Source organism: Pseudophryne corroboree, chromosome 5 (assembly GCF_028390025.1).
Source record: "Pseudophryne corroboree isolate aPseCor3 chromosome 5, aPseCor3.hap2, whole genome shotgun sequence".
NCBI lineage: Eukaryota > Metazoa > Chordata > Amphibia > Anura > Myobatrachidae > Pseudophryne > Pseudophryne corroboree.
The window spans coordinates 731,518,729-731,531,145 of record NC_086448.1 but is presented as its reverse complement, the minus strand read 5'-3'; the positions used below and the strand labels follow the sequence as shown (position 1 = coordinate 731,531,145).

The 12,417-nt window shown below is 48.1% G+C and overlaps 1 protein-coding gene and 1 long non-coding RNA gene across 2 annotated transcripts in view; one reads left to right on the top strand and one right to left on the bottom strand.

The window, feature by feature from the left end:
- Positions 1–12,417, top strand: part of CNGB3 (cyclic nucleotide gated channel subunit beta 3) — a 346,397-nt gene that overhangs the window by 167,344 nt on the left and 166,636 nt on the right. The window contains exons 6-7 of the mRNA XM_063924064.1: positions 8,760–8,975; positions 11,072–11,280. Coding sequence (XP_063780134.1) covers positions 8,760–8,975; positions 11,072–11,280 — 425 coding nt within the window. The remainder of the gene's footprint in view (positions 1–8,759; positions 8,976–11,071; positions 11,281–12,417) is intronic.
- The window catches only part of LOC134928381 (uncharacterized), a 39,158-nt gene that overhangs the window by 19,049 nt on the left and 7,692 nt on the right, over positions 1–12,417 (bottom strand). The window contains exons 2-3 of the long non-coding RNA XR_010177907.1: positions 8,933–9,005; positions 7,703–7,758 (exon numbers count right to left, since the gene is read on the bottom strand). This is a non-coding gene — a long non-coding RNA (uncharacterized LOC134928381). The remainder of the gene's footprint in view (positions 1–7,702; positions 7,759–8,932; positions 9,006–12,417) is intronic.

Below are 12,417 nucleotides of genomic sequence, written 5' to 3'. Positions count from 1 at the left end.
AGGAGGAGGAGCAGAAGATTTTGGAGCAGATGATCTTCCACGCTCAGTTGCTCTCTCTCTGAAACGTAAGTCAACTTTTGTACAAAGTGAGATTAGCTCATCTAACTTGGAGGGTAAGTCTCTGGTAGCTAACTCATCTTTAATACGCTCGGATAAACCATGCCAGAATGCAGCATACAGGGCCTCGTCGTTCCATGCCAGTTCAGATGCCAGGATCTGGAACTGTATAAGATATTGTCCTACAGTATGTGATCCCTGGCATAAACGGAGAATCTCAGACGAAGCTGAAGTTACCCGGCCTGGCTCATCGAAGATGCGCCTGAATGTTGACACGAATGCAGTGTAAGAAGATAGCAGGGTGTCGGACCTCTCCCATAACGGTGATGCCCAGTCAAGGGCTGAGCCACTGAGAAGTGAGATGATGTAGGCAATTTTTGTACGGTCACTGGGAAAATTGCCAGGTTGTAGCTCAAACTGAATATCACACTGGTTGAGAAATCCCCTGCAGAGTCTTGGAGATCCGTCAAATTTTGCTGGCGTTGGAAGATGAAGACGTGGAGCAGAAACGGGTAAGGTGGGTGGGGTTATAGTTGGAGTCACTGTGGTTGACGCCCCAGATGCGCCTGATCCACGGAGAGTTGTCTGAATCCCATCCAGCCGAGTAGAGAGATCCTGGAGACAGCGGATGATGTGGCCCAGTGCAGCCTCCTGATGTTCAAGTCGGGCTGCCAGTTCTTGCATCGGCCTGGCCGCTTGATCCTGGTCTCCGGCTGGATTCATTAGGTCAGTGCTTACTGTCACAACTGAGGGCCTGAGCTGACGGAAGGCAGCCTCAGTTGTAGGGGCTGAGATGTACCGGAACCTGGGAGGTTGTATCAGACCCCTGGACATGTAAGTAACATGAAGAGAAACCGCCCGAAGGCGTGACCACGACAACTTGAGTAAAAGTCAATGATATTTATTTATGACAAACTCCATGCTTCACAGTAGCAGTAAAAAGTAACATAAAAATCAGCAGAGAAATAATAATACAGTTCCTGGGTACTACAGGGTGGCAGGGGCCACAGAGCTCTGGTGGTATGAGACAGTTCTTATTATCTGCAAGTTGGAAAGTCCTTACCAGGCTCAACTGTAGCAATGAGGAAAGCCCAGGGTCGTACCAGCTGGTGTTCCAGGGAAAGCTGGACTGCTGTAGATAAAATGCTGCTGTGGGTACTGGTTGGAACCAGACAGGTGTTGGCACGGAGTGGATACTGGCTGGAACCAGTTAAATAATAAATAAAGCTTGAGAGCGATGCAATGTAGATGAAATGTAGAATTTGAGAGCGGAGAAATAATAATACCGGTGGAGAGTGGTAAACTGCAGAAAGGACACCGGCCCTTTAAGAGAAGCTGTACACTGCTGGAAGCTGAGCTGGAAGCAGGTGATGTTGTAGCTGGAAACAGGTGAGTCCAGTATGGATCGGAGAGTCAGGCTACACCGCAGATGGAATGCTGGTGCGGGTCTCTATAGCAGAAGTCTGGAAACAGGAGCTGGAACCTGGAAGACATTCACAGAAGAGAGACAAACTGGAACTAGGTTTGACAACCAAAGCACTGACGCCTTCCTTGCTCAGGCACAACCTATTTATACCTGCAGCAAGGAAGGCATTGGCTAGGCAATTATGCAAATTAATAATACTGACAACGGATTGGTAGGAATGAACAGCTGACAGAATCCAAGATGGCTGCGCCCATGCAGACACTTGGAGGGAAGTTTGGATTGTAATCCATGTGGTCTGGAAAACAGTAATGGCGGCGCCGGCCACCGGAGACAGGAGACGCCAGGCTGACAGATGCACATCCAACCACGCGGACACAGCGGAGGCCGCGGCTGACGTAATCGCCACTCTGAATGCAGAAGCTCAGGGACGGCGGCGGAGGCCGCGGGAGACGCCATGCCAGATGTATAAGGCGTTACTGTGACTGCGTCCAGAGAGACAGGCGAGGATGCGGGAATGTGCACATCAGGATGACAGATGGGATCTGGTCCTGGAGCGCTGAGCCAGCCTTAGGAGGCATCTGATAGGTAAGAAATGGCGTCCAGATACCCGGATCGTGACACAGTCCACTGACCAGTAAATCCCTTCCTCTTGTAACCAAGCTCACGCAAACCACCCCACCAACTCCCTCAGTGTCAATTTCCTCCTTCCCCAGGAATGCCAATAGTCCTGCAGGCCATGTCACTGGCAATTCTGACGAGTCCTCTCCTGCCTGGGATTCCTCCGATGCATCCTTGCGTGTAACGCCTACTGCTGCTGGCGCTGCTGTTGTTGCTGCTGGGAGTCGATGGTCATCCCAGAGGGGAATTCGTAAGCCCACTTTTACTACTTCCACCAAGCAATTGACTGTCCAACAGTCCTTTGCGAGGAAGATGAAATATCACAGCAGTCATCCTGTTGCAAAGCGGATAACTGAGGCCTTGACAACTATGTTGGTGTTAGACGTGCGTCCGGTATCCGCCGTTAGTTCACAGGGAACTAGACAATTTCTTGAGGTAGTGTGCCCCCGTTACCAAATACCATCTAGGTTCCACTTCTCTAGGCAGGCGATACCGAGAATGTACACGGACGTCAGAAAAAGACTCACCAGTGTCCTAAAAAATGCAGTTGTACCCAATGTCCACTTAACCACGGACATGTGGACAAGTGGAGCAGGGCAGGGTCAGGACTATATGACTGTGACAGCCCACTGGGTAGATGTATGGACTCCCGCCGCAAGAACAGCAGCGGCGGCACCAGTAGCAGCATCTCGCAAACGCCAACTCTTTCCTAGGCAGGCTACGCTTTGTATCACCGGTTTCCAGAATACGCACACAGCTGAAAACCTCTTACGGCAACTGAGGAAGATCATCGCGGAATGGCTTACCCCAATTGGACTCTCCTGTGGATTTGTGGCATCGGACAACGCCAGCAATATTCCAGCACGTCCCATGTTTTGCACATACCTTGAATTTGGTGGTGCAGAATTTTTTAAAAACCGACAGGGGCGTGCAAGAGATGCTGTCGGTGGCCAGAAGAATTGCGGGACACTTTCGGCGTACAGGCACCACGTACAGAAGACTGGAGCACCACCAAAAACGCCTGAACCTGCCCTGCCATCATCTGAAGCAAGAAGTGGTAACGAGGTGGAATTCAACCCTCTATATGCTTCAGAGGTTGGAGGAGCAGCAAAAGGCCATTCAAGCCTATACAATTGAGCACGATATAGGAGGTGGAATGTACCTGTCTCAAGCGCAGTGGAGAATGATTTCAACGTTGTGCAAGGTTCTGCAACCTTTTGAACTTGCCACACGTGAAGTCAGTTCAGACACTGCCAGCCTGAGTCAGGTCATTCCCCTCATCAGGCTTTTGCAGAAGAAGCTGGAGGCATTGAAGGAGGAGCTAAAAGGGAGCGATTCCGCTAGGCATGTGGGACTTGTGGATGGAGCCCTTAATTCGCTTAACAAGGATTCACGGGTGGTCAATCTGTTGAAATCAGAGCACTACATTTTGGCCACCGTGCTCGATCCTAGATTTAAAACCTACCTTGGATCTCTCTTTCCGGCAGACACAAGTCTGCTGGGGTTCAAAGACCTGCTGGTGACCAAATTGTCAAGTCAAGCGGAACGCGACCTGTCAACATCTCCTCCTTCACATTCTCCCGCAACTGGGGGTGCGAGGAAAAGGCTCAGAATTCCGAGCCCACCCGCTGGCGGTGATGCAGGGCAGTCTGGAGCGACTGCTGATGCTGACATCTGGTCCGGACTGAAGGACCTGACAACGATTACGGACATGTCGTCTACTGTCACTGCATATGATTCTCTCACCATTGAAAGAATGGTGGAGGATTATATGAGTGACCGCATCCAAGTAGGCACGTCAGACAGTCCGTACTTATACTGGCAGGAAAAAGAGGCAATTTGGAGGCCCTTGCACAAACTGGCTTTATTCTACCTAAGTTGCCCTCCCACAAGTGTGTACTCCGAAAGAGTGTTTAGTGCCGCCGCTCACCTTGTCAGCAATCTGCGTACGAGGTTACTTCCAGAAAATGTGGAGAAGATGATGTTCATTAAAATGAATTATAATCAATTCCTCCGTGGAGACATTGACCAGCAGCAATTGCCTCCACAAAGTACACAGGGAGCTGAGATGGTGGATTCCAGTGGGGACGAATTGATAATCTGTGAGGAGCGGGATGTACACGGTGATATATCGGAGGATGATGATGAGGTGGACATCTTGCCTCTGTAGAGCCAGTTTGTGCAAGGAGAGATTAATTGCTTCTTTTTTGGTGGGGGTCCAAACCAACCCGTCATTTCAGTCACAGTCGTGTGGCAGACCCTGTCACTGAAATGATGGGTTGGTTAAAGTGTGCATGTCCTGTTTATACAACATAAGGGTGGGTGGGAGGGCCCAAGGACAATTCCATCTTGCACCTCTTTTTTCTTTCATTTTTATTTGCGTCATGTGCTTTTTGGGGAGTGTTTTTTGGAAGGGCCATCCTGCGTGACACTGCAGTGCCACTCCTAGATGGGCCAGGTGTTTGTGTCGGCCACTAGGGTCGCTTAGCTTACTCACACAGCTACCTCATTGCGCCTCTTTTTTTCTTCTTTGCGTCATGTGCTGTTTGGGGAGTGTTTTTTGGAAGGGCCATCCTGCGTGACACTGCAGTGCCACTCCTAGATGGGCCAGGTGTTTGTGTCGGCCACTAGGGTCGCTTATCTTACTCACACAGCTACCTCATTGCGCCTCTTTTTTTATTCTTTGCGTCATGTGCTGTTTGGGGAGTGTTTTTTGGAAGGGCCATCCTGCGTGACACTGCAGTGCCACTCCTAGATGGGCCAGGTGTTTGTGTCGGCCACTAGGGTCGCTTAGCTTACTCACACAGCTACCTCATTGCGCCTCTTTTTTTCTTCTTTGCGTCATGTGCTGTTTGGGGAGTGTTTTTTGGAAGGGCCATCCTGCGTGACACTGCAGTGCCACTCCTAGATGGGCCAGGTGTTTGTGTCGGCCACTAGGGTCGCTTAGCTTACTCACACAGCTACCTCATTGCGCCTCTTTTTTTCTTTGTGTCATGTGCTGTTTGGGGAGTGTTTTTTGGAAGGGCCATCCTGCGTGACACTGCAGTGCCACTCCTAGATGGGCCAGGTGTTTGTGTCGGCCACTAGGGTCGCTTATCTTACTCACACAGCTACCTCATTGCGCCTCTTTTTTTCTTCTTTGCGTCATGTGCTGTTTGGGGAGTGTTTTTTGGAAGGGCCATCCTGCGTGACACTGCAGTGCCACTCCTAGATGGGCCAGGTGTTTGTGTCGGCCACTAGGGTCGCTTAGCTTACTCACACAGCTACCTCATTGCGCCTCTTTTTTTCTTCTTTGCGTCATGTGCTGTTTGGGGAGTGTTTTTTGGAAGGGCCATCCTGCGTGACACTGCAGTGCCACTCCTAGATGGGCCAGGTGTTTGTGTCGGCCACTAGGGTCGCTTAGCTTACTCACACAGCTACCTCATTGCGCCTCTTTTTTTTTTCTTTGCGTCATGTGCTGTTTGGGGAGTGTTTTTTGGAAGGGCCATCCTGCGTGACACTGCAGTGCCACTCCTAGATGGGCCAGGTGTTTGTGTCGGCCACTAGGGTCGCTTATCTTACTCACACAGCTACCTCATTGCGCCTCTTTTTTTCTTCTTTGCGTCATGTGCTGTTTGGGGAGTGTTTTTTGGAAGGGCCATCCTGCGTGACACTGCAGTGCCACTCCTAGATGGGCCAGGTGTTTGTGTCGGCCACTAGGGTCGCTTAGCTTACTCACACAGCTACCTCATTGCGCCTCTTTTTTTCTTTGCGTCATGTGCTGTTTGGGGAGTGTTTTTTTGGAAGGGCCATCCTGCGTGACACTGCAGTGCCACTCCTAGATGGGCCAGGTGTTTGTGTCGGCCACTAGGGTCGCTTAGCTTAGTCATTCAGCGACCTCGGTGCAAATTTTAGGACTAAAAATAATATTGTGAGGTGTGAGGTATTCAGAATAGACTGAAAATGAGTGGAAATTATGGTTTTTGAGGTTAATAATACTTTGGGATCAAAATGAACCTCCCATATTATATGATTTAAGCTGTTTTTTAGGGTTTTTTGAAAAAAACACCCGAATCCAAAACACACCCGAATCCGACAAAAAAAATTCGGTGAGGTTTTGCCAAAACGCGGTCGAACCCAAAACACGGCCGCGGAACCGAACCCAAAACCAAAACACAAAACCCGAAAAATTTCAAGTGCACATCCCTACTCCACAGTCCTCTAATTCATCAAACACCTCTCCGCACCACAATTCTTCATCACCACCCCACCCGTATCATCACCCCTCAATATTTGAATCACCCCCAGTATCCTTGTTCATAACTACCCCACCTTTATTATCCACCAACACCCTACATTATCTTTCTTTGGGGGTCATTCCGAGTTGATCGTAGCTGTGCTAAATTTAACACAGCATCGATCATTCATACTGACATGCGGGGGGACGCCCAGCACAGGGATAGTCCGCCCCGCATGTCAGGGCCACCCCCCTCCCGCAGAAGTGTAAAGGCATCGCACAGCGGCGATGCCTTTGCACTTCAAGAGTAGCTCCCGACCAGCGCAGCTTTAGCGTGCTGGCCAGGAGCTACTCGTTGCTCCCCGGCCCGCAGCGGCTGTGTGTGACGTCACGCAGCTGCCACGGCCCGACCCCCCAACGGTCCGGCCACGCCTGCATTGTCCGGACCGCGCCCCCTAAATGGCAGCTTAACGCTGCCTTCCAGCCCCCTCCCGCCCAGCGACCGCCTTTTCCTCAAAGGCGATCGCTAGGCAACGATGGCTGGCATACGCCGGCGCACTGTGGCGCCGGGGCATGCGCAGTTCCGACCCGATCGCTGCGCTGCGATAAACTGCAGCGAGCAATCGAGTCAGAATGACCCCCTTTATCATCCCCACGCCCATTATTCTTCTACCACTTTCATTACCTAATCCTCATTACTCCTTGCCTCACACTTCATTATCTACCATCATCATTCCTCACACGTTATTAATCACCATTATTTCTCCTAATCTCCCTACCCCATCCGTGTTAATCATGGTATCTGGATGATAAATCTACACTGTATAGATAGTCAGTAGGTCGACACCACATGGTCAAATGTCAACAGGGTCAAAATGTCAGCAGGTAAAAGGTAGACAGTGCTTAAAGTTAAAAGGGTCGAAATGTCGACATGGCAATGGTCGATATAAGTTTTTTGGGTGTTTTCAAATATTTTTTAACTTTTGCTTGATGTTACATCCATGTGAACTATGATTGAGAACTGTAACCTTGCCCGAAGCGAGCCTGCGATGGTCAACTTTTGCCATAATTGTGGTCACATAGAACACACAGAGTAAATGGCACTAAAAAACTTGTATCTACCTTTTCTGTGTTGACCAATTCCATGTCAATATTTTAATCCTGTCAACCTTTTCTACTGTCTACCTTTTCAACTTTTTGACCATGTCGACCTAATGCATGTCGACCATATGGGGTAGACCTAATGACTGTCTTTCTAATTACTGTAAATCTTCTATACTACACCCATTAGTCATTCCCGGCAACAACCACCTTCGTCATCCTGCCAACCATCTCAATTCATTAACCCGCCACTACTGATCTTTATCCACTGAATATTGTTTTACCTCACACAGCAGAAGTTGTGGAAGATGAGCATCAATCTGTCCCAGCTCCATGTGACCTGTATACAAAGATGCAATGCTCAATGAATTATTTTCCAAACAGTATGAATGAAATACAATAGTAGAGTAGTAGGGTACATGGCCGCATCCCATTTGGGTGGCATGTCCACATAACACTGAGTGTGTCTAGTGCTTTCATAGCAGTAGGATGTCCCAATCCCCTCTTCCCGCCCTCTCTCAATATTTTGCAATATGGTTACGCTTTATTAATATATTTTACATTTCCCTTAAAGAACAAACATGGAAATGCTATGCATCTATTTGTTAGGTTGATTCCCCCTGGTCTCCCTGCGACTCCATCAAAAAAATATACATTTGAACCCCGCTCTGTGCTCTCATTCTTGGTCTGGACTCTCTCAACCTATATACAACAGTCCGTGCACTTATTGTATATCTGTATGTGTTCTCTAACATGAAACAATTGTGTTCTTTTATATTTTTCTTTGACTTACCCGAATAAAGTTTGTTGACATTACAATATAATTTTTTTTATGGGACCTACAGTCAATGGCACCGAGAGGCGGGGGGGGGAGGACGACTAAATAGCTGGGCCCAGGATGGGGGACTAAATAGCTGGGCCCAGGTGTGATGGAGGGGCCCATTGCTTAACCAGAGAAATGTTTTTTTTCGCCAGTAATCTGGATCTATAGGCAGGGCAGTAGAGAGCCTGGCTGGGCCTAGGTACTTTCAGGGGGTGTGGCCTAATCACAGGAGGCATGGCCATGAACCCTTAGAAAAAAATACAGAAAAATGATATTGCAAGCTCCTCCCTGGCCACACTGCAGCCCAGCACACAGCAGCATGTGCTGGGCAGCAGTGTGGCAAGGGACTGGTGCCTAAAATACAATGTTTTCTGTATTTTTTTCTAAGGGTGCATGGCTACGCCTCCTGTGATTAGGCCACACCCCCTGAAAGTACCTAGGCCCAGCCAGGGTCTCTACTGCCCTGCCTACAGTAACCATATAACAATAAACTTATAAAATGTATTTTATATTTACAGCTCCAGCCAAAAAGACACTTCCTAAAGATCCACCTCCACCTACTATAAAAGAGGAAGAAGAAGGCAGCGATAAGGAAAAAGATGCTGAACAGGGAACGCAGCCAGCACCAGAAGAGGAACACTACTGCAATATGCTCTGCTGCAAGTTTAAGAGACGCACATTTAAACAGTACCTTAATAAGTTTAAGATGCCTGAATCCATCGATGGTTATACAGGTGGGGTGTGTTATGCCGGGGTTCCAAAAACTATTTTGGGTTAAAAGGATGGTGGAAATAAATTAAATAAAATACAAGCATTAGAAAAAAATACTTATTACATTTCAGTCAAATCTTAAAAAACATACATTAGAAAAAATACCTTGTTTTGATGATAGTAATCGTTTGTTTAACTCAGTAGTAAAAATTAAAAGTAATTTCTTCCAACCTGCAGAGGACAGTGACTAGTGGAGTTGTTGCCTAGCTAGCCGTTATCTACTGTAGTACACAGTTTATAGCTAATATCTGATTGGCTCTTATGGGCATCATCTCCACTTGTCCTCTTTAGAAGGTTTGATACATCCCCCTGAAAATGAGCCCAAATAGTGTGTGCATTCCAAGGTGCCAAGTTGTGGAGGGATTCCGTCATGCGCACAGCGGGAATAACTCTAGTCTGGTTACACCATTGTGGACCCCTGTGAACAAGCCAATTGGGGTGAAACGGGCATACAGACTACAAGGTTTTCTGTTGTGCATACAATAAGATCTCTCCACACCTTGGCACCAGCTAATTTACCCTAGCACTTATAAATACACACATCTGCTTTTAGGTTGATTTGTACAATATTAGAAATACAAAACTATATTTTGGCCATTTTGGGTGGCTCTTTGTACCACAAATATGGGGGTCACTTTATTCTGAGACAGACAGTCCATCTATAGCTGACATCACACCTCTATTAAAGACAACAGGCGCCATCATGCACAAGCAGCCAATAGCTGAGCATAACGAATGAACACTGCAATGGCTACTACTTATGATCATCATCATCAGCTCAGATCTATGCTCCATCGGTTAAGCCAGAGATTCCCAAACGCGGTCCTCAAGGCACCCCAACAGCCAAGGTTTTCAGTTTATCCATGCACAGGTGACTAGGGGTCTATTTACTAAGCCATGGGTGGAGATAAAGTGGATGGAAATAAAGTACCAGCCAATCAGCTCCTAACTACCATGTCACAGGCTGAGTTTGAAAAATGACAGTTAGGAGCTGATTGGCTGGTACTTTATCGCCATCCACTTTATCTCCTTCCAAGGCTTAGTAAATAGACCCCATAATTAGTTCCTCAGTCAATTTGATTTCACTATCTCTGCTGAGCCTTGGATATACTTAACACCTGGACTGTTGGGGTGCCTTGAGCACCATGTTTGGAAATTTCTGGTTAAGCACACAAGAGATATGCCACATGCCAGGTGTATTTGTGGATGCATCCACCGCTAAATGAAGTGCAATTGTTTTTGATGGTGTTTATATAGAGGGAGGGGCTATAGACTGCGCACCCTAGCTGCTTATACTGAAAGGTGCTACCTTGCTGAGATTTATAGTACTACACATAGTAAAAAAGGATGCAGGTCCACTATGCAAACATTACTACTCAAAATTGAAATATATATTACAATTAAATATCATATAAGAGGCTTGTTAGCATAAATTTGGCCAAAGTAAATGGGCCTGCACACTATCGTCCAGGTCACATCATCGGGCACGTCCCTAACAGGGCCGGTTCCGGGGCTTCTGGCGCCCCGGGCGGCATTAGGGGGTGTGGCTTCGTACAGGGGGCGTGGTCATTTACGCCCCCTGTACAGACTGAAATGATGTGCGGTGCGCGATGACGTCATCGCGCACTGCACAGCAAAGGTCCTCTCCATGAAGGGAAACTAGACGCATAGCGTCTAGTTCCCTTCGTGGAGAGGACCTTTGCTGTGCGGTGCGTGATGACGTCATCGCGCACCGCACCGTAAAGGACCTCTCCACGAATGGAAACTAGACGCGTACGCGTCTAGTTTACCTTCCCAGCGGCAGCGGGGGGCAGCGGCCAGCGGCAGCGGGGGGCACACAGCAGCAGCGGATCTTGCCCTGGTGCGGCGCCCTCCGGAAGGCGGCGCCCCGGGCAAAAATCCTGCTTGCCCGTGGCAAGATCCGCTACTGGTCCCTAACATTCTAGGGGTTCATGTCTTTGATGGCGTTGTCAGATAGTGACATAGATAATGTCATATTTCACAATTGTTTATATCATTCATAACACTAATCTACATGTAAATAATGTCATTTATCTAGATCCCTTCTATCTGTTTTGGCTGCTTCTTGTTGCTTTGTCATTCAATTGGAACCTCTGGTTCATTCCCCTCCGATGTGTGTTTCCATATCAAGGCTCGGACAACATCTTGTACTGGATGATCATTGACTACACATGTGATGTTTGCTATCTTTTGGATATTTTCATGTTTCAGTCACGTCTACAATTTGTAAAAGGAGGTGACATAATTGTAAGTATAATGTTGGCTCTTTCCAGCTTCAATTTCAACATCTGCCTCTCCTATTATGTAGTGTTTTCTGCAAACTGTCTCTGGGGCTCATTCATGACTGGATTTCTATTAGCAACATTGCACCTGCTATTGAGTGTCCATGTTCAGACAGCTTTATACACACTTGTGTCCTAGGATTAGTCTGTATGGGATGCGTTTGTGACCGACGCCGGATTCCCGACAGCCCTCAGGAGACCGGCATCCCGAAGGTGAGTATCGGGGTGGGGGTTAGAGTTTGGACCCGTGGGGGAAGGTTAGGGTTAGGCACTGGGAAAGGCTAAGGTTAGGCACTGGGGGAGGGGTAGCCGTAGCCGACATCCCCGGGAAGTTAGCCATAGCCAATACCCCCATAGGAAAAGTGGATAATAGTGACTTGCGCTCAAACTACAGCTCGGGCATTGATCCCAAGAGCACCACTCCTTGACACAATCAACACAACCAAAAAAGTGGAATGGCTCCCAAGCGCTGTTCTATGTGTACACAAATTTCTTTCTGACTTACTTCAAATGTATATATCCTCAAATTAAAGAAGACAGTTGAGCAGCATATAAATTCCTTATTCTGTTTTATAGATCCATTCGTATAAACAAACTAAGTAATTTATAAACTAAGAGATCTGTGTACACATAGAACAACGCTTGGGAGCCGTTCCACTTTTTTGGTTGTGTTGACACCCCCATAGGGTTAGCCCTAGCTGGGTTAGAGTAGGGAAAGGGAGAGGGGTAAAATACTTACCCCCATCCAGTGTCAGGACTCTCACTGTCGGGATGCCGCAGTCGGTCATGTGTCTTGAGACGACAGCTTCAGAGCTGGGGCAGAGCTGCTCTGGCCGGTTGGCCCCCTAAACTGGTAGGCCCTGGGTATTACCCCCTAGGCCCTCCCTTAATCTGGCTCTGCCTTTAACCCCCCTGTTGCCAGCCCTGCTTCTAGGCACCCGGCAAACCAAATGCAAGTGCCATGGGGTAGCCAGGGTGCCGCCTCCAGGCCCCTGTGCCCTAGGGGACAGCACCGTCCACACACCCTTTGTTATGGCACTGGTAGAGCTGGATTATTTTGTACTGCTGCAACACAGCAATTCACAATAATAAATCCTTACAA